The sequence below is a fragment of the Schistosoma haematobium genome, chromosome ZW (assembly GCF_000699445.3).
Source record: "Schistosoma haematobium chromosome ZW, whole genome shotgun sequence".
Lineage (NCBI taxonomy): Eukaryota > Metazoa > Platyhelminthes > Trematoda > Strigeidida > Schistosomatidae > Schistosoma > Schistosoma haematobium.
In genome coordinates this window covers 8,804,659-8,828,131 of record NC_067195.1, presented here as the reverse complement: position 1 = coordinate 8,828,131, position 23,473 = coordinate 8,804,659, and the positions used below count along the sequence as shown (strand labels likewise).

Genomic DNA, 23,473 nt, shown 5'->3' with positions numbered 1-23,473 from the left:
TGATATAAATAGGTAACTTTTTATTAAACATACCATATGGTTTGGCATATTGGACATAGGAATATAACAATCTTTTAGAATGTAGATAATTAAATCCAATATACGTCTCGATTCTAGAGATGGAAGTTCAACTCCATGTACTAAACGTCACACATCGTATTTGAAATGAAAGATTCTAGTACAAATAAATTTACTAGTATCCATACTTGTTTTTTATTTCAAATTATTTACTCTAATGAGTTTTAATGGTGACATTTTACGTTCACAGGTCGATGCAAGATCATATCTCCTCGATTTTAAGTGTATCGATGAAAGTCAATTAGAATCTGAAACAGCGATGGGTAGACTACGTTCAAACAATATGTCAGTATGCCTTGATGCTTGTAGTGGAAGTAAGTTTCGACCATATTTCTTTTTAATGTTTTTATTTATCGGTGGTATTAAGCAATAATAGTCACAATAATACTAAAGACATTGTAATGTTATTATGGATTAAAAAATATACTACATGTAGATTCTAAGACAAATGTTAGTTCGCACAAGTCGATGTGCTTTGCATCAACACATCGAGAAGATAAGAAAATAGTGAGATTAGTAATAAGAGGAACATTCCTGAGAAACTGAAGTAAAGCGGAACTGATACAAACAAAATAAATAAAGTAATGAGTTGTTCACAACCGGATTATAGGCGGGAAACTTTAGAACTATATATATATATATATATATATATATATATATATATATATATAGGTAGTATATTCTACTTATGTCATATTTTTTAGAAACATTTTAGTCAGATTGATAGTCACATAATTTCTGTACCTACTTTTGTTTTTAGCTCCTCCAGCTGCTATGGGTACTTCAACATGTAGTAGAGATGGTAGTTTTTCCGGTAGCACTGGATCTGCTAGTCCAACCAATTGCTACGATGGTCCAAATACAACTGAATTTTCTCGATCGTTTTCAGCTAATTGTCAAGAAGTACCGATTAACCGAAGAACTAAACGACACCAAACAATGGAATTTTTTGAAATGTGTACTGAACTTATTACTACATTGGCTCGATGATTTACTATAGTAGTGTTTAAGCGCGGATTCCGCAAGATTCAAAAATTAATCACTGTACACAAGGACGATAAATACTACTACTACTACTACTATCACCACTGTATACAGTGATTAGCTCTAAAAATTCCTATTTGTAGTATTTATCGTTCCTTTTTATTGCAACTCCTGATTTAATTACCAATTAGCATTACTTCCTGCCAGGAAAGTCTTGACCTTATCCCCATCCCCCTCATCTCTTACAGACATACGATGTAATTTTTATTTAATTTGATTTCCCTTTATACATATACATATATATATATTCATTCTTGCTTGGTAGCATTTATTCTTTAAGATAACAATAGAAGGAATATTGTTTCATCTGTCGGGGGCACTTTTATTTCATTCTCTGAAAATCAGTATATTTGAGATGATTTATATATGATTATTTGTAGCACTACAAAATGTAGAAACTTTAGATTAGCATATATTAATATGAAATCAAATATTGAAATAAGGAGTAAACCATATTGAGTAGTGCAATTGTGACTATTAGCTGCCTACTGTCATCTATAATCTTTTATGCATTCAATCTAATCAAGGTTGTTGAAACTGAAATTCATCCTTCATGTTCTCACACATAGATGGACTTACTGAAGTTCGAATGTAACGACAGTTCTTGAAATTGTATCACACTGATCTACAGCTTTTTTAACAAACATGTACCAAATAAATACACTACTAAGCTAACCGCTTTTTAGTCGAAGACCAGTAACTCTGTCAGAGGTTACAGTGATTTTTTCTTCTAGCTAGCCTTCATCATGACTGGTCTGAAAATGCTACTTTTTGTTCGACTTAAATATGAATGTGCTTTAATGGTACGTTCATCATCTAGATTTTTTGGTCATCAAGGTGGCGTAATCCTTATTTGATATTGACTGTAGCAAAATGTAGTTTTCCAAACATGATTTACGAATGTTTGTGATTCTATATTTACTCTCTACACAAATAGAGAATGATCTTGTTACTGTTGTATACCGGAGTCTAACCTGAACTCTGACCACTCTCCTTCAGTAATTATTAATGTCTCAACGCAAATACATAAAAGTTGTCAAATGTTCGATTAATAGGTGCCTTCGAAGTATTTATTAGTTATATTAACCCAACTAACAAGCAAACAACATTGAGTGTGTGGTCTAAATGAATGGTATCAGTTGATGTTGTGAACTTTAACTAATTGAGTGAGAACTATGCTCAGCTACGATCTATATCATTGTTCATTGCTGGCTAACGATCTGTAGACTGCATCAAATTTTAGATTGTTGATTAATCTGTGTAGAATTTCTAATTGGGATTGGCTAAAGACCTTAAACGAACTCGGATACAATTGTTTACTTATATCCGGGTTATTATTTTTCTAAACAAAATAAGATTTCATACTCTTATATTCCCACCAGTCGGTTATTATTATCAATAATTATCGGACGCCTAACAAAGACTTATGAACTGCAAACACGAGAAAATCAGACTAGCTTTAGACCTGGTCATGGCTGCATCGACCACATATTCACCATTCGTCTGGTTTCACAACACAGGCATGCTTATCGGCGTCCGACAATGATAGTTTTTCTTAACGTAAAAAGTATCATTTGACCGAGGTAGTTTCTGTCATTGAAAGGTGCACGTCAGAAGTACATAAACTTTGTGAAGACTCTTTACTCGAACACTAGCAGTCGAGTCAGAGTTTATGGCGAACTGTCATCTGATTTTGCAACCTGTTCACTATCTCCGTTTTTGTTCAATTTCATCATAGACGTATGTTATAATTTCTCTTATTACGACCCAGCTATTGTTTGTATTCTTGGACACTGCTTCACTCGACAATTCCCAAAATCGGAACATCATTGGTCTACCAGGAGCTTCACTTATCGAATTAGAATACGCAGTGACAATTTTGTTTGGTGAAGACTGATAAAATGCAGTCTTTTGGCAGCACAGAGCAACAATTGCAGGATGTTTGGAATGCGCTTCTCTCCCTCTGAATACAAACTGTTGTTTCAGGACTGACCTGCGTCAACACCTGAACTAAGAATAGGGAGTAAAGTAGTCGAACGCGTGGACAACTTCACTTATCTTGGAAGTCTGACCAGCCCTAATGGGTTGGTGTCTGACGAAATCTCAGCACGGATTCGAAAAGCTCGTTTGGCTTTTGCCAATTTACGTCACCTATGGCGAAGGCGAGATATCCGTCTATCAATAAAAGGACGAGTATAATGAGCGGCAGTTCGTTCTGTTTTAATTTACGAAAGCGAAACATGGCCATTGAGAGTAGAAGATACTCGTAAGCTGCCAACATTCGACCACAGATGCCTTAGAAATATTGCTCGCATCTGCTGCGACCACCAGGTAAGTAATAGTGAAGTTAGACGCAGGGTATTATGGAATGATGGTAAATCAATTGATAAAGTTGTGAATCTTCATCGACTGAGATGGTTGGGCCACGTGTTGCGTATGCCCGAACACCGATTACCACGACGTGCAATGCTGACGATGTCGGAGACGGTTGGAAGAAAGTTAGGGGTGGCCAGACCAAAACGTGGCATCAGTCATTGAAGTCACTAACCTCTAGTGTGAGACATGCTGATAAATGCAGGCTACGTGACTATCTTAACCAATCGTTGGAGACTCTGGCTGACATGGTTCAGAATCGATCACAATCGCGTAGGTGTATGCACTTTTTGTCTTCACTTAAACCGTGAGGTTAAAATTACTTTATACCTTTCTGTCTACCAACTAATTCTTTCTTCCTGTACTATATCCTTATACATAATCTCTCTTTTATACATTACTACCAGTGAAGTAATTACTTCTATGAATTTGGTGTTCATCTTGTTGTGTTAATGATATGTGGCGACTTGGACTGATGCATATATATGCCTTGTCCTACTTTGTGACTGACTGTATCCTTATACTATCTTCTATTGCTTTACTGATATGATATATGGGAACTGGAACCGATACACAATCTTGACAAGTCCTAATATTCATAATGATTCACTAAATGGTATTAACTGAATTTATATTAGTATTAATTAAAAGTGGATATATAAGAGTGCTTCACAAACCCGTCAAATGAAGTGTGTGGATTTAATTTAGATGGAGACTTGAAGTCGCGTGTAAACAATGTGCTTTAGTCACAAGTACAGATGTATCTATTTCACATTCTTTAGGTAGGTAACTATTATAATTTTTATATCTGTCTACGTCAGTATTGCTAATAAATAATCTTATTCGTTTTGTTATGCTATAAATTTTAAAAATATGGTCTGAAAAAATCTGTATTCTTGTGATCACCTTTCAGTATATTTTGTCTAAATCATGATATAGGCCTTGACGATATCATTCAATGAAGATCAATATTTGTATTTACATAACCCTATCAACAAACAAGTAACACTACGATGTCAATAATTTTAGGATATATACCCAAGGGAGACATTACAATTATATGAATCTAGTATAGAGGTAATTCTGCGAGTATTACATTATACAAAGATTAAAACTGAACTCATCGTTTTTTTCTCTCACAATGAACTGTGATAAGATTATAGAAAACAGAAAAAAAAGAAAGAAGAAGTAATTATCTTTCAAACGATATATCCAATTTGATTAAAATCTGACTGAAATTCACTTGTATTTTGTCGAGTTGCATTTTGTTCAGCTAAATATAACATATTGGTTAAATTGACATCATCTGGAAGTCCTGGTAATATTGTTGGAACAAATGAAGGTGATGAGAATGGACTAAACCATCGCCATGAAAATGGTGCACCAAACGCTTTGATAAAATTTTTCCTGGTTGATTGTTTCTCCCATGATGACTGTTCTTTTTTAATATTTTCAATTCCCTTTTTTTTAAAAAAAAAAGTGAAGAAAAGAGGAATAATTAGAAAGGTGCATTAAACATAAAATGGAATATTAATGTTAGTTATAAGCAAAATACAGGTGAAACTATAATTTATGGACGATATTCGAGAGATCTTGAGACAACAACCAGGGTAAAAAAGGGTTATTAATATATATACTTCGTTTGACCTATTGGCTATTGTAATGCGATTTACCATTCTTAACTTATTCCCGATCTATTAGTTACAGTGTCTCACACTCACGGTCACTCTTGGCTTGACCTTGTATTATTGTTATTTTCTATTTTATGATGTTTGAAATACATGATCGATACAGTAGAGGCTGGGATTGCGTTCTCGACTCAAATGAGCATGGTAAGGCACGAAGAAGCGATAAGGACTCATAATTGACTCAAGGCTGCTCGTACTAGTTAACGCGTCATTCATTTGGTACAGAACCAAAGTCGGTGTTGTGATTGGCGATCTTATTACGTGGTAATTGATGGGCTATAGGGCATAACATTTATAATCTGTACTCGTAAATTGTATCTAATAACAAGTGAATTATTACGCAGTTTAAGCCTTCACATGGAATCCTGAAGGCCAAAGGAGAAGAGGAAGACCAAAGAACACATTATGCCGGGAAATGGAAATATACATGAGAGAAATGAACAAGAATTGGATGGAACTAGAAAAGAAGGCCCAGAACAGAGTGGGTTGGAGAACGCTGTCCGGCGGCCTATGCTCCATTAGGAGTAACAGGCGAAAGTAAGTAAGTAAGTATTACGCAGTTTATGGTTAGTTTCCATTAACTGATCAAATATGTTTATAATTGACATCTTTTTCTGCCAATACGTTTCTGATTTTTATTTGTCAAACACATTTTTATTGATTAAAACTAATCAAAGTGAATAGTTTGTACCGACAATTACAAACTAAATAACAGATGAATCTAGACTAAAGGTTAGTTGTCACTTCACTAAAAGTGTAGATGAAGATTGTTTGTACTTACAAGATATAATGAAAACATTGATTGAAGTATTATATAAGTGCTGGGTTTCAAGGGATCACTTAAAACTGATTGATAGATATCAATGCAGTTTGGAAGATTATGAGTACAACAATAAGCTTAAGTTCTGTAGTAGGAATTTTTGTGTAATATTCACATAAATATCGTAAAAGCGAGATTGATGCGTCTACAAATCGCTAGCAACTGTTCATTTTTACTCAAGCAAATAATAACATTGGATTAAATGGCATTTTTATAAACAGTGAATACAGTTGGAATGTTGGATAGAGTACTTAGACAGTATTTTAGTGCTAAGCTTCTGCAATTCCCTTCAAAATATTGCATACACTATGAACATTTTATGTCGATCTACATAAAAAAGGAGAGAATCGAAAGAAAGTGAGAATAATAAAGCACCACAAGACACATGACCTAATGTTATTCTTTTTACATATAAATGCAGAATCTTTATCGGAAAGTTAACCTGGTGTAGACCTCTTTACAAATCGGATATCCCACCCATTTGAGTAAGAGATTGTTCGATATACATAACGAACATAAGGTTAAAAGATTGTTACTAGGATACGATTAGATGTATTGTAAGTCGAAAATTAACCTAGAATATTCAGATAATAGTCAATATAAAGAGACTACCCAAATCACACTTAATCAACGTCCAGAATTATTGTTTGAAAGTAGCAACGTTACACGAATGATATGATTTGAAATAACAGATAATGTAATGTTAAGGGGTGAAAGTGTACAAATTTTCGTTAATTTAAGCTCTTCTAACTTTAATTGATACGAGAAGTAGCAGATTAGCTATACTTCATATATGATGTTGAAAGATATGCATAATATTTATAAAGCGATATGTTGGATGTAGTGGGTGATAGGCATTACAAACAACAGTTGGTCAGTATCTCTAAGCAACTTTATATAATAAGTGTGACTTAAACATCTTATTATTAAATGAACTTCTTAAGGTAGATTCGCATTCCCCGAGTCGGACAGTTTAGATGTGAAGCTAACATTGTTTATCTACATAAAATTATCAGTATAAATTTGCAAAGTGATAAAAACATTAAATTGAATAGGGAGTTTCATTATAACTATGATTATTAATATAAGAGAGTAGGTGCATATAACTTACTGTTTCATCATTTGAAATAGCGCACAATTGACTGATGCACATAACTAAAGTGAAAATACCGAACATCAAGGATTCACATATCAATCCTAGGGCAAATGCACTGCACGCTAATGAACTAAAATTGCCTAGTATATTAACATTCTGATTTGATTGACAAACTGAAAGAAAATTGAAAAGTAATAAAAACAAATGTTCACATCAATCGATTTACCAGTAACAATGATTATTAGATGAAAACATTGTCAACATATGATAAACAACATATCAGCCATCACTGAAAAATTGGGGACTATGCTAGATACTTTCATGTCATAAATCGTCAAGCAATTTTCATAAAATATCAGCGCATCAAGATAAACTTACGAAAATAAATAAGGAAGAAGTTAAAAAACCAACGATCGTAAAAAATATCAAGCACAGAAAATATGCACCTTAACTCATTTGAATTAGCTGCTTGAATCCTCCCGTTGACGTCAGGGGGTACACTTGATCAATACTTTTTTGGCATATGTCCATACTTTACGGATTGTCTCAATACTATTTAGAAGTTACAAGCATTTGAAGCATAGTTGGATAATGACTAATAGTGGGACCTAGGAGGCGCGTTTCGTCCTATACGGGACTCGTCGGCCGGTTCTACCTGCACCAAAATGCTGATATTCACACCAGAATTCGGACCCCTAACTCATTATTCACTTATATTGAGTCCCGATAGCTACTGCTCTGTGCGATCGGAGGATTTTAATTTATTTGTAAGAGCTGTTTGATGTAGGTAGCAAGTATGTTCAAATGACGAACCCCGAGTACGATGAAACACACGTTCTAGATTCCCTTGTTAGCTATTATTCAACTGATTCATGTAAAAAATATTTTCTCGAGAAAAAAAATAGAACAAGAGAGCAACATGTCTGAAATAATATTGAAACTAATGACATAGAAAAGAGGTGGAGAATAAATGTATCTGCAACCGATTTTGAACCATGTCACTAAAGATTATGTTTGAACGTTTAGCTTTCTGTTTTACTCTACGGCTGCGAAACATGGCCATTGAGAGTAGAAGATACTCGTAAGCTGCCAACATTCGACCACAGATGCCTTAGAAATATTGCTCGCATCTGCTGCGACCACCAGGTAAGTAATAGTGAAGTTAGACGCAGGGTATTATGGAATGATGGTAAATCAATTGATAAAGTTGTGAATCTTCATCGACTGAGATGGTTGGGCCACGTGTTGCGTATGCCCGAACACCGATTACCACGACGTGCAATGCTGACGATGTCGGAGACGGTTGGAAGAAAGTTAGGGGTGGCCAGACCAAAACGTGGCATCAGTCATTGAAGTCACTAACCTCTAGTGTGAGACATGCTGATAAATGCAGGCTACGTGACTATCTTAACCAATCGTTGGAGACTCTGGCTGACATGGTTCAGAATCGATCACAATCGCGTAGGTGTATGCACTTTTTGTCTTCACTTAAACCGTGAGGTTAAAATTACTTTATACCTTTCTGTCTACCAACTAATTCTTTCTTCCTGTACTATATCCTTATACATAATCTCTCTTTTATACATTACTACCAGTGAAGTAATTACTTCTATGAATTTGGTGTTCATCTTGTTGTGTTAATGATATGTGGCGACTTGGACTGATGCATATATATGCCTTGTCCTACGTTGTAGCTGACTAACTGACGATTATCTCACATACTCAGACAATATTATCTGTAATTATCAACAGGGTTTAAATCAACAATTTATCACTTCATTAATTGTTTCATTGGTATTTTTCTATACAAGTTTCAAACTAGTTTATCAAAAGGTTAAATGAGATCGATAGAAAATTTCACTCATTGTTTTAGAAGTTCATAGTTTGGACAATGAATAAACGATAAACGGGAAAAGCAATTCTTTAATCTGTAAATGTATCTTCTAAATGTCAAGATTGCGATTAAACCAAAATTAAATTACCTCAGTCAGTAATTGTGAAAATTAAACTGTTATTTATAAATATATGTATAGTCTGTAAAATTGATTGTTTTGTAAAATGCTATAAAATAAATATTCTCTTGTGTTCTGTAGTCATATTTACTGCAGAAATAACAATAAATGATTTTGCTTTTGAACGTGAATGTTTAAATATACTGTTTTGATAGGTGAAGTTTATTTTATCGTAAATTTTACTATTATTACTGTTAGTTATTTTCACTGTTGAATTCACAAGTCAATCTAAGCTAGACCATCAGTGAAAACCTCGAAGCACTTAACAATCCTTTTTGTTTTAGTATGTGCATCTATGATTCCTCATGTGGGACTTAAACTAAAGACCTTCGGTCTCGTGCGCGAACGCTAAAGTTCTAGACCACTTAACCGACATTGGTGATGAGTTCCGCATTATGACAGAACGGCCGTCCAGTGCTTCCAGGTTTTCAATGGTGCTCTACATTAGATTGATTCGTGAATTCAACTGAGAAAATTTTACAATCTTCACAAATCCCCATATTGATTATTGTTATTAGTTCAGTTCTGATTGAGTTAAATTCGATCCACCTGGTGCTCGAATTTTCGATAATGATTTTTTAATTGTTTACTAGTTCCTCAAAAAGTACGCAATAATAACAGAAACTTCATTTTCAAGGGTACTTTCTATACGGAAAATTTTTGGATCACTCTGACTTTATAGAAAGTCCTGAGAATATATCAAACAAAATAGATAATTTTTCAGTACAAGTATGACACATGATTCTTCATTTCTTCAGATGTTCTTAGGAGATTTTCATTGGGAGCTGATTTAGCACTTTTTAGACATTATAAAGGAATTACCAAGGACATGTTCTATTAATTTTGTAAGTCATCTGGTAAATATAATTGCAAATGGGGGACTTTGAGTGAGTAGTTTACTTAGTATCTGACTGCATAACAAATCCCTTTCAATAATTCACATATAAAACTAACTAATAATAATAATTGTCAATGAATTATTCTTCAATAGTTCTCTTTTTGACATTTTAATTTATGACCAAACCAATCAGATTTAGAATGACAGGTCTTGGATTTTGGTGTGAAATTCAATCATCTGTTTGGCTAAATGGCGTTTTAGCTTATGTCAGTTAGTGATGAAAACCCTAAATCTAATTCCTAAACCTAACCATCATAAAGAGCGGCCTGCTTGAGCATCTGGGCTACCTGTTCCTGCCATCTAGATATTTTAATAAGTTATCTATTTTTGTTTGTTTGTTTTAATATATCATTATGTTTATTAATCGCATAACCTATTCTGCTGCGTTTCTGAAAAGTGTACAACCTTTCGTTGTCAAAGTTACAAAAAACTCAATAAGAGACAATGTGGTTGCTGGCAATATACAGCGAAAAGAATGCACATTATTCAGATGTTCATTTACTGAACTGCTAACATCTCACTGGCGATCACTCAATATTAATCTCCAGGACCGACCAAGAAGAAAGAAACGGGAACTTGTTGAAATACTTTACGCTGAGAATTCTATATTGTACCAAAAATATAATATTGAATAGAGCTAATAACAATAATAATAATAATAATAATAATAATAATAATAATAATAATCCTAATTCTTCACACTGGTTTATAAATCTCATTCAACTGTAGTATGTAGGTGGACACTGTTAAAGTTTTTTTAGCGTCGCTCAAAGGTCGTCCATAAATTATAGTCTCACCAAAAAGTCAAAAATACAGAAATGAAAATATTACAAGGTAAAGTAAACTGATATGTGAAGTTGTTAATATTACCACTACTTCTGCTACTACTACAACTTACCCTCCCAATCGGAACCCAAACATTGCAAAAGAAAATAAATACACATTCCAATAGCAGTAAATGACATTAGACAAATATAAAACTGAAAAGTAAGAAAACAGGAAAGAACTAAATGACAACTGATAATTAATTAATTAATGACGGTCTTATTTTGTTATTATCACTTAATTAAACCAGATATGAGGTCATTCAGGAAACAAAAAGGAGAATTGAGAATTTAATTACTTTTATATTTTATCGTAACAAATAGATAAAATTCTTTGACAATATTTGAAGTATGGGGACATGCAGAGATTGTTATATTTTCACAGTTAAATTCACGAGTCAATTTAAAGGGGTACGAAAGATCTTGGATTGATTGAAGTTACACATTAACACCGTTAGATGCCGGTTCAGTGGTCTAAACGCTAGGCATTCACACGCGAGACTGAAGGTCCTAGGTTCGAGTCCTACATGAGAGATCGTGGATGTGCACTCTGAGGAATCCAGTAGTAGAAAAAAACGGCCGTCCAGTGCTTCCAGGTTCTCAATGGTGGTCTAGCTTACATTGACTCGTTAATTCAACTGTGGAAATGTTCAAAATGTTAGATACATTGGATCACTTAACAACTTTGGGATATCATTGAGAAGTTATACATTATACATATATATATGTATATATATTAAAATTGATTTTACGTCGAACAATATCAGTCAGGAAAAATATAACCCGATATCCACTGCAGTACTATAATTAGTGATTATATTTGTCATTCTGATTCTTGAAGTTTCACGCACAATTTTTAGAGATTTTCATTTAATGAATTAGTTATATCGGAAGTAAAACAGCAGGTTGTTTACTTGGGTCTTATGTAGTCGGCTCGTAATGACAGGAAGACAGGTGTATAACATCTCTCTTGCCAATAGAACTGGTGACCTTCCATCTACCAATTAACATATTGACCAATGAACGACAAGTACGATATTGACACTTATTGGTCCTTGAGGTACGTTTGACTCAATGGTCAAACAGAAGACGAAGGTAGAAACAGATCAACTCCTTATTGTGCTTAATTCAATTATGACGCGAACTCATAACAATTTAAAAATAAAAATCTGACTACATATCAACATGATTAAGAAATTACAATGAAGACATCGTTACGTTATAATTGGAAGAGAACTGAGTAATAGGTTGGTAATAAATTAACAGTGACTTTAAAAATGATACAAAATACAACAATAACAATTTATATAACACGACAAAGTCTACAAGCAGGAGAATAAAATAATTTTAGCATTCAGTAATTAAAAAACGAAAATAAAGAGACAATAACTTCACTTAGGACAATTCCAAAAGTCCAACTTTTCTAATATTCATCCAGTTATAATATAATCTAACACAATGGTTCAATGACATACTAGGAGAGTAGTATCGGATAATATAATTCAGTGATAATTATTAGTTAAAAGAGTTTTTAAATTCACATTAATATATCTTAGAGAGAATGTTTTAGTCCGTTTTTTTCATGAGAAAAAAATAATGAGTAGAATTTTGAGGAAGAAACATTGTGTATATTCTATCTAAACTCTGCCTCGAGCCCTTCTAAGTTTACTACCTGTTTCAAGCCCAAATAAATAAGGATTATCGGGAATAGGGTTAATAACCCTATTATGTAGCAAAGAACCAAGTTAGGAAAAAAAACGTTAATCAGAAACATTTTGTCCAACTTATAATTAATTCTCAATAAAAATATAAGATCATAGAATAATCATAGTACTTAATTGAACAATTAATTTTTAATCATTAAAGAAATACAAACAATCAGTACCATTACTTACAGCGAATAAAACAAAGTACTTTTGATTACCTTCACCGACACAATTATTTACCCATGGACAATGGTGATCCATTTTACGTATACATCGTTGACAAATGCTAACGGATAAATACATATATAAGTAATAAAGATCAAAACATATATGATATTCATGTAATGAAACATTATAAATTATAATATTGTAGCACATGTAAAACATTAAATTACTTTGCTTTTAATTGAAATATTTAAAATATATTGCACAAAGATACGACTTAGTTATGAAACTATCGACAATTAATAGGAGAAAAAAATTCGAAGATAATAAATAAAAAAAGATAATGGTTATATACATCATCTGATCAGTTAGACAAACAGTAAAAAGATTAAGAAATACCTACATTTAATGATTTATACTTTTCCCGGTTATTGATACGGAAAACTTAAATTGGATTTGTTTCGTATTCGTTTGTGTTGAATCATCCCATTGATGCTAAAGAATACAATTGATCAGCCTCTTATTAGCATATGTGCATCCTGTGCGGATTGCCTTAAGTTACAAACATTATAAGCAAACATGGATAATATCTAGCAGTGGAATCCAGGACGCACATTTTGTCCTATTCGAGACTCGTCAGCTGGATGCACATGCATCCCAGGGTTGATGTTCACTCCGGGACCCGAACACAGTACCGTTCGCTTCAAACTCTATCATGTTATCCATTTAGCTACCGGTTTAAGATTATAGGCTTGTTTTATTAGTTTGTTCAAATGTTTACCTTTATTGTAAGGTTTATGTATTTTAGGTTTTTTTAATGGCATATTCAGTAAGGGTTAAGTAAGCTGCTAGTCAGTATTCAAGCAGATGGAGAGTATGATTGTTAAGTTGTAAGCGTCCCCCATTACAAAATTGTGGAAATTGATGTGTTTTTTTTTAATTAGGCGTTCAATTAGGGTAAATACGGTTATAGTTCATATCACTTGATGTTATTTTTAGGTTATAAAATTGTTGAAAATAAAGAAAGTCATATATGGTGGTTAAAATACTAGATAGGGCGGAGTGATAAAATGTAGAGGAAGGCTATCCAGGTGTTTGGACTTAAAAATTGTTTTAGTTGCCAGAAATGGATATATATAATGAAATTTATATGTGTGGGGTAGAATATAAGAGGGTTATGGTAATTGTATTATTTAGGTATAGTTATTCACATGCAGTGAAAGCAACAGTAGGAAGTTATTTTCATCATTTTATGGTGGGTCGAGTTGTATAGACCACTATTTTGAAGTGCGTTTTTAAGTGGGATGCAAGGCATATTGACTCAATTAAAGATTTTGATAGAAATGGTGAGTGGAGTTGACTTGTTTTATCAGTAGGTTACTTGGATGTATTGAGAGCCCACTGAATTTTTATTTGTGGCAGTTAAGTTTGTTATGTCTGTTTTGTTGTTTTTAGTGTCAGGGTTATGGTTTATTATTATTATTTTATTTACTGTGTTTATTCGGTGTTTGTTTACAATTTTTATTTTGTTTTAGGGGAATGTTTATAAGGAGGCAGTTGGTTTTAGTGTTTTATTATTATGGTGTGTGTCTAGGTTTCTTTCAGGTTGTTGAGAGTGAGTGGTCTCGTTTATGGAATGATGGTAGATATTAAACTAATAAAACTGTATATTTCATATGCACAAAATGTAGTATAAAAGTAGACATACTTTGTTATTGGTTGAGTTATTTTTGACTTTGGAGCCTAAAAGGTTAATGGTGGACTTCCTACTTTCAAAGTATGAGGGGAGGTGAGTATGCTTCTTAGGCTGTGTCGTCCTAAATTAATATATCTATCAACAGCCCACTTTATCCATGTAACGCACAACAAACTTTGATATTTGCGGCATATAGACGTATCTTAAATTACCAAATGTTTACCCAATCAATATTTGTAAACATGAATTTATAAACGGATATATACTAACTTCAGTTATTATAGTAAAATAATCAGCGCATGGTCCCTTTAACGTGCACCTTCTCCCAGACGGATTCAGTTTACTGAGTGGGGAACGGTGTAACGTTATGCGGTATTTTAAACCCACATAGTTTATTCTGGCTTCCGGACAAGCCAATCTATTCATTCATCTTAAACCACATTTTGATCTTTCCACTTATTGGTTTATTTATTCTGTTTTAGATGAGCGTGTGTTCATTTCCTATTTTACTCATCACATGTCTGTAGCTTATTTTTATCTGGCTATAAATAATGATTGACGCTTGATTAGATCGAGTTGGCTCACAAGCCTTCTCCACTGCGTGTCATTTCGCTTCGTCCCTTTGATTCTCTGTCCGAATCAATGAGTGTACAAAATATACGTATTCAAAAATCCATTCTTGTATTTGATTTATTTAGCTCCGTTATTCACCAACGCGATTTAAGTCGATTATTATATAGAAGGATAGACGACATCTGTATTTCAATAACAATCAGAAACGATCAAATTAGAGTCAGATCTCGGGCAAGGAAATTGATGAGCCCACTAACGAATAACCTAAGGCAGCAAACTACGTTGATGAAGAACCTTCGGCACTCCATTCCTTCGACATACAAACTCAGTGAACTAGCTCAATCGACAAACAACGCAGTTTTCGACCATGTGGTCAAATCAGAGAGAGATCACAGCACCTCTAAACTGGTAAACCCGACTTCGAACTAAACGCACCCTGCAAATCTAAGCAGAAGGTGAATATCTCGAACTCTACGCGTCCAATACGTGGACGAAGTGTCTGCCATAATCGATGAGCTACTCAATCTCTAGTCCAACGCGTTAATCGGAGCCGGTACATCAGCGATATGGACATGCTCGAATCTCATTATCTTATCGACAATTCGTCCTCGTGTCACCTCTTCTTGTTGATCCATCTGGCGGATCGTTCCATTATGACTCAAATAACTATCATAGTCTCATTATTAAATTATGTTGTTCAGGATCATTTATCACATCAATGGCTTAATTATTATCGTTCACTTTTGTGGATATATGACTATTACATGTCATATATTTCCGACATATTTACTAGCTGCTCGTACACCGAACAACCTTCTAAGTAAATTGAAGGTCCAGCGACATGCGCATGTACACGAGTCGTCAGTCTAAGCAATCGAGCGAACCTTCCACACGCTGATAACGGCATGGTCGCAAGTAGCCCAGCGCTGGTAACGCTTAGCAACTCTATTACAGACATAAGTTTAGAGTCATACTTCAGATAGTAGGAACTGATGTCCTCGATATGCAACTAATGTTCATCCATCGCACTTGTACACAACAATAGTCATTTTCTACTTTTTCAACGACAATCCAAACCGAACTCCAGCCGTTTTTTGTTTAGTCGATAATCCTTACTTTAGTGTCTATAAAAAAAATCAGATATTCGGCACCACATTACTAGCCGATTAGTAACGATTAGGTTCATCTTATCCGTTAGTTCACAAACGAGTTCGAGAGTATATCCCTCTAACGACATAATCCGTGCTAGGCTTCACGACCAAAAAGAAATACGACACATAGCTCTTCCCCGCAGTCACTATTCTTCTCCTCTGGTCATCCTACCAATACATACTCAACGACAACTCGATGCATGTTTATGATGAAAATAACAAAGTACACTGACTTCTCATTTTATTCATATTATCAGTTGCAATACAGTAACGAATATCACCCGTCAATGTAGTTATCATTTTAAAGCTGGATTATTTTTATCCCATATAAAATGAATGTATGTGAATCCAAATACATTATTCGCTAATCGACACTACGTACTCTACTGCGGATTATTAGAACACCTTCATATTTCACGGTCGTTTATTCTCATATTCAGTCGGAACCACAAGCCTGTCCCCGTCATATTCTACCTTACTTATTTGCACGATTTATTCCGCTGTCATACACATAAACGACCTATTACTGTTTTCACAGTATTTTGAATCGCTCATACGAACGTGTCACTTTATTGTTCAAACAGTCACGACGAAAATGCATGCTAATTTTTTGTACGTTTATTAATTTGGTCGTAATCTCATGCTAACATTACAGTTTTGTTCGTGTCCTTACGATATCCATGTACTTTTTACATAAGCAGGTGTCATACTCAAGTAGAAAAAAGTAATGTATGATGCAGCATACAGTTATACATGTGAACTAATAGATAAAATGAACCTAATCGTTACTAATCGGCTAGTAATGTGGTGCCGAATATCTGATTTTTTTTATAGACACTAAAGTAAGGATTATCGACTAAACAAAAAACGGCTGGAGTTCGGTTTGGATTGTCGTTGAAAAAGTAGAAAATGACTATTGTTGTGTACAAGTGCGATGGATGAAAATTAGTTGCATATCGATCGTTGTGTTATCAGACGTATAGATCGATGAACTGAAGAATAATGCTTCAAAGAGAGAAGCTATCACCGGAGTTTATTTGGACCTTACTCTCAACCCTATACATAATAGTGTTATGATTTTTGCATTTGGATTATCTGGTTTTTTGTGATGTATTAAGATCTAGGGATCCTGTTAGGATATTTGGTCCTCAGCTGTGTTCGTCATATGACTTCTTGGTGGGTTTAAGTATGATTCTTTTATTTCGGATTCGGGTAAATGTGTGATAAAGCTTTTGTTTGTTTTGTAAAAATCTCTATGTTTTACTCATGACATCAGCTGATGTCATTTCTTCATTTGCGGTTTCCGATCTTGATGTTGTAGTTACTCACATTTACCACGAGAACACGACTGGTTTAATAAAAACAATTATTATTATAACCAACTGTACCAGTGCTTGTTTTAATGTGCTTTTGTTTGACTGTGCTAATGACAGCTATTTTGTGCTTCCATTATTATACTTACACTTCGATTGTAACTTCGCGCGAATTCGGTTACCTTCTGTAACCAAGGTTGTATCCTGGCACGATCTCGGTATCCTTTCGATACCACGAGATCGCCAGCAAATATATCTCGACTTGGTCCATTAACTGCCTTCTGATATTTGGCTTCTCAGGGATTTTATGGACTTATTTGGTTACGTTCAACCTTCGCCTTCTGATTTATTTGGCACGTGTTTCTCTGTAGCGGTGTTCATATTTAGTCTCGACTCGACACCACGCTACAATGTAATGATGGATGCGGTCCCAGGCTGTATAAAATGTTCACAAGTGATAATATATCGTCTGGACGTATTTAGTAGTTATTGTATAAATTTATCGGCGTTGGCCATAAATATATACCAGTAGTTATCGAAGTTGTTGGTAAGAAAAGTTCGAAATTGTACGGTTTATAGTTATGTGTTTAGATGCTAACTTCATTTTTGAAAGGCTTATTTTCAATATATTATTCAGTCCTACGTTTAGGTTTAAATAAGTAATTCGGGTATCAATTGTAGTATTTAGTTCATTGTTTCCTAGTTGACGTTTATTTTTAAAGATTGGATTTAAGTGATATTTCTTATTATTTGCCTTGGTTTACATTGGAGTCGTGCATATCATGCTAATACATGTTAGGGCCGCGGTTCCTGATCCTGGTTTACTTAGAGTAAGTTTAAGTTTTTGTGGTTCAGTTTAGTGTTTTTTAATATTTTTATTCAGGGTTCTTAGATGAACATATGTGACTGAAATTATGGTGGAAACTATGTTTTATCGATGTAATATAGTTGGGATGCTTGTGTATCTATTTTTCTGTTTATAACGTTAATGATGGGGTTGGTATTTGTAAAATTTATTGTGGGGTCTGTAGTTGAATACTTTTGTAAGATTTATAATCGGCTTAGTATAAATCAGTATTACAATAAATCGTAAATTTACAGATGAATTTTTTCTAGGTGAAATTTAAGAAAGGTTATTAAAGTTAATGAAAGATAAAGGGTGCCAAGAGATTATGGGTCCGAGTTAGAATCTAAATATGGATAGCATTATTCGCCAATTTTGTTAGAGGATTATGTGATGTTAAGTATCTTAATTCGAACTTTTGTGTCTTTATTGATACACCTTGCACTCCAAGTGCCTTTGTGAGAGTCTTAGTGCCAGGAATTTTGTTTACGTAGGTTATAAAAATTGTGAGGCTGTTAACCTCAAAATGAAGTAGGATGTATTCTTGTAATGAATTACCGCTAGTACTGTAAGAAACAGCAAAACATTTTGGCCGAGAGGGAAGCTTAGCAGGTCACTTCGATAAAGTGAATAGATAAAATATTTCCCTCGGTATATTATATTATTTAATTAGGCATTCATAGAGCGTCCTAATTTTTAGCTTACAGAGAGAGTGCTAGCCTGAAAATCTGGAGGTACGTAAATGTAAAAGAAGTGCACTAGAATAGGTTAGCTGAGTTATGGGTCGATGGTGTAATGAAGAGAGTTTCTAGGTGTCATGTTGAAAGAAGTGTGGTATGCTTTTTCTTTGTCGATATTCTTAGTTGGGTTATTTGTAACCCGTTGCCCGTATATTTACGGATATATTGATTTCGCTATATTTCTTTGTGTGTTAGTTATCCCATTTATATCATTATTCTCCACTCGTTTAGATGATTTAATTATGATGTTTTCAGCTGCTTTAGTTCCGTTAGGAAGTCCATTTTGAGTTCTTCCCATTATTCAACATATTGAGTTAGTTAGTTATCTTATCCGTCCTGTAGTAATATTGAAATATCCATTTATAAAAATTTCAGTGGGGATTTACAGAAGAGCCATGATAGGTGAATTGTGCTTCGTTTGAAGCCACTTCGGTTTTTGTTTGTGCTTTGCACTTACGAAGTATTCGTAGCCTTGATTTATAGTCCACGAGATTTTAAAGTTTTCTGTGTTCATTAGGTTTATTCTTTAAAACAGTAATTGTCGTTTGAATTACTGAAACTATTGAACATACTTGGTGGTATATTAAGGAGATAGAAATAAATAATGAATAAGCTAGTATGAGTTAATGGAAAAGGTAGTTATCTCGTTATCGCTGGAGCTATTTTAGATCTGGTGATAAGCAAATACTTCGACTATTGCTGGAGTGCCCAGGCTCCCAACTTTGGGGAAAATTTAGTCCATTTTGGGGAAGCCTCTATAGTAAATTTTGGGGAAATGAGACAAAAAACCCAAAATTTCTCCAGACCTGGGGAAATCCCCAGAATTTCCCCAAAGCTGGCAGCTTGGGTGGTTTATTATTAACTCCATGTTTCTCTTATAAGAAAGAGATAGCTAGGGTTGATGTAGCACTAAGTCATATTTTTGCCTTAAGGATATCCCAGTTTTTAATGCTTGTATGCTTATGGTATTTTGATCGGTTCTTTTTTAGAAGGGGCTAGATTTATGATTAAGTTTACAATATTCCCGTTTATAATCATGAAGGGATATGGAAAAGAGGAAGGTCGAAGAAAACAGCGCAGAGAATTGGAAGCAGACATGAAAAGGCTTGGATGAGGAGCACTGGTGAGCGGCCTATGCTCCCACACGAGAGGTAGCAGGAGTAAGTTAGTAACCCCTGCCTATGGGATGTGTATAAAGTTTCTGCCTACAGCAAGAAATTATTATTATGTTGAGGGATATCAGTTTTGTTGAAGTTTTCATCCACAGGAGTCGGTTAGGCTTCTTTCGTGTTGCAGGGTTCCTGTTTAGTAGTGAATGGTCGTAGATGGTTTTACGCTTAGAGACATATGGTAACTTGTTCTAGTAGTGTGGTGTTCCTGACTTGTCATATTAAGGAGTGTGGTTTCCTGTTGTTTTTGTATTGTATATTTTTTGAAGTAGTGAGGTGATAACCTAATTGCTTATGTAGTTTGGCTTATTTCTGTTACGCTTAGTTCTAGTTTGTAACATAAAGTTGTTGTAAGTCACTTAATAGCTGAATTGAGATTTTATTTGTTGACTTGGTTTATTTATGGCCTTCCAGAACAGATACACTTAATTAAGCGGACTATCAGTGTTGATTTAGTCAAGTTGGCTTGGTGCTCCGGAAAGTTGAGTTGATAGAAGTAATGGGTTATATACGTAGCAACAGAATATTAAAATTATCTGTAATATTTACTCCGTAAGTGAAAGCTGAAGCGTCGATCTTGCTGTTCATTTCTAATCTGACTGCCGTGTTTGAGTATACAAAAATGATAGATATAATGGGTCGGTTGGGTTGACAGTTAGCCTCGTACGCATTTCTTGGATGACTGATACTCTGTTCGGAGTTTACGTTTCGGACATAGATGAGTAGGCATTTTCCGTTACTATCAGTGATGTTTTCGGTCATAATGCTTATGGCTGATCTCATGTGTTGCTGGGTAGGTTTCCTTTCGAAAAATGGGGGTACTGCACGACACAGATTAGAGGATGCGCATTCGTTGTATTCTTGTTTAGCTTTTCATCATTGTGAGGATTGGTGTTTGATAGTGATGCTTACGTAAATAGCTCTCAGTATTTTTCCCTTGAATTATGTTTTTCGCTATTTCATTAGTTGGAGTGATGATCATTATTGACGGTGATGATGGCAAGTTTTAGGGTGATTATATAAGTTCTGGTTTCGAGTTAGAATGTGATATCAATATTAATCTTACGAGAGTATCTTGGTTTAGCGGGTTTTTTGTTAACATTATTTCATGGTGCTAGGAGCGACTTCAGTAACTTATCGGTCTGATGTTGCTTTATTTGTTCTTCTAGGGTGTTTTTAATTTTAGTGTGTTCAGAGTAGTGTCCGTTTATTTTATTTCATATATTAGAGTTTAATCGTGATAGGTTCAACAGTTGCTACTTATGAATCTTTTATGATTACGGATGGTTGTATTGAATTTTCTAGGTTCGGAAGGCTAGTATTATTGGTTGTTTTTATATTTGGATTGTTGAGTGGTCTTTGACTAATTATGTGCTGAAAACAACTTGGGTTCGGAGATGGATGTGTTTAGATTATTTGGTTGACTAGTCTTAAGCTTGCATTTAGTTAGTTTGGTAGTAGCTGAGTGAATAACGTGATGGAGCTTGAGGCGAACGGTACTGGGTTCGAGTTCTGGAGTGGACATCAACTATGGAGTACAGGTGCATGCAGCTGACGAGTCTTAAGTAGGAAGAAACGTGCGTCCTGGATTCCACTGCTAGCCATCATCCATCTTTGCTAGAATTCATTGGTTACTATTAGGCTATGTGCATCCAAAGTGATTTAATTACTTAATGTCATCTACACACAGGTTTTAAGGTAGTTTAATTGCAACTAGTAATGAAGTCAAAGGCGCGCCCTTCACCATGACGTTTAAAGTGATACATACTAGCGTGGAATCTCAATATGAATGTTAAAACTACAATGCAGGAATATTCGGAAAACGAATCCGAAATATGACGATACATGCACCACGAATAACAGTCCCCAGTCGCACTTACTCAGAATTGAGATTTAGTCAACTAATAAGGAATTGAAACAATTTCAATTCAGTTTAGCTGAATGTCAACAAACAAAAATAATCTGTGGATAACTTTGAAAACAGCAAAATTCGGTGAGACTATAATTTATGGAGGACCTTTGAGAGGCGCTAAAGTGACCCTGAGAATGTCCACCTATTTACTGGAACTAAATGGGGATTATGAAGTAGTTTGAAGAATTAGGATTATGATTTACAATTGATGGTTAGGATTAGGAATTAGATTCAGGTTTTTCATCACGAAGTGACATCAGTTAAGATGCCTAAATGACATTTAGCCAAACGGATGAATGGATTTTGCGCCAAAATCCGAAACCTGTCATCCTAAGTCTGATTGATGTGTCCACAAATTATAGTCTTGTATTAACCTTGGGTAATTGCACATGTTATAACACACATACTAAGATTCATATCAAACGTATGTAAAACCTTATCACTATAAAATTTTAATATTCTATATTGATTTAGGTCATGTGAATAATTCGTTAAAATGTTTTAACTATGGGAAACTGGGAACCATAAAAATGGATTATAAACTATAACTTAATAGAAGAATAATATGAAACACATGTGAATAATAATAACAATAAAAGCATTTTTCCTTAATGACTTGTGGAAAAACGAATGAAATTCGGGTCGTTCTTTATGATGCTCTGTAAATTAAAATATCGACGAACGTACTAATTTGCATAATAATAACTTCATTCAAGCGAGGTCTAAACTATTCATAAAATATTAAATATTACGAGAAATGAATTTATTCTGATAGTAATAGGTGATTATAGGTAGTCGATAAAAAACCTTGAGTCTACATTTTGTGCTATTTAGAACTCATCAGTAAGATGTACCCTTAGTGTTTAGGGAACTGGTGTTATCTAGTGGATTTAATTCCGAGTCAGCTATATTTTTCTAAAAGTGAATTGTATCTGTTATATGCAGAGTTTAAGTCGTTGTATCTCGGTTTTGTGCAAATAATCTTTTACTGGACATCAAGTTATGAACTAGCAATTAGTATTATACCATTTCGTGCGATCATGTAACTTATCCAATCAATAATAATCAGTATTATTTTTATTATTATCACAGTTTGTTCTTTTCCATAATGTCGACTTAAATTGAATCACTTTTTATACAAAGGAAAGAAACAACTCCTTTATAAATTATTGATCCAGAAAACCCCTCTAAACAGACTATATGAAGACTAGTGATTTTACATGTTTTTCTATGGACGAAGTGATAAGGAGTTGGGGTTTGAACCTATTATTTACTAATAGTAAACCGCGCGCTTTGAAAATTAGACATAATAAAAGTGTGTCAATATGTGAAGCTAATGGGAAAGATTTCGAAAGTGCAACCTATTTAAAA

General features: G+C 34.2%; 2 protein-coding genes across 5 annotated transcripts in view; one reads left to right on the top strand and one right to left on the bottom strand.

The window, feature by feature from the left end:
• The window catches only part of PRKAA2_1 (protein kinase, AMP-activated, alpha 2 catalytic subunit), a 36,833-nt gene extending 28,187 nt beyond the window's left edge, over positions 1–8,646 (top strand). The window contains exons 13-15 of the mRNA XM_035734308.2: positions 269–392; positions 839–3,772; positions 8,565–8,646. Coding sequence (XP_035588900.1) covers positions 269–392; positions 839–1,068 — 354 coding nt within the window. The 3' untranslated portion in view covers positions 1,069–3,772; positions 8,565–8,646. The remainder of the gene's footprint in view (positions 1–268; positions 393–838; positions 3,773–8,564) is intronic.
• ZDHHC3_1 (Palmitoyltransferase zdhhc3) overlaps positions 4,513–23,473 on the bottom strand; it is a 37,554-nt gene continuing 18,593 nt past the window's right edge. For 3 of the 4 annotated variants that reach the window (XM_051210326.1, XM_051210328.1, XM_051210325.1), the window contains 4 exons: positions 12,729–12,825; positions 10,908–10,989; positions 7,115–7,272; positions 4,513–4,955 (listed from right to left, as the gene is read on the bottom strand). In XM_051210326.1, coding sequence (XP_051070312.1) covers positions 4,695–4,955; positions 7,115–7,272; positions 10,908–10,989; positions 12,729–12,825 — 598 coding nt within the window. In that variant the 3' untranslated portion in view covers positions 4,513–4,694. The remainder of the gene's footprint in view (positions 4,956–7,114; positions 7,273–10,907; positions 10,990–12,728; positions 12,826–23,473) is intronic. The other variant, XM_051210327.1, reaches the window with a different exon arrangement.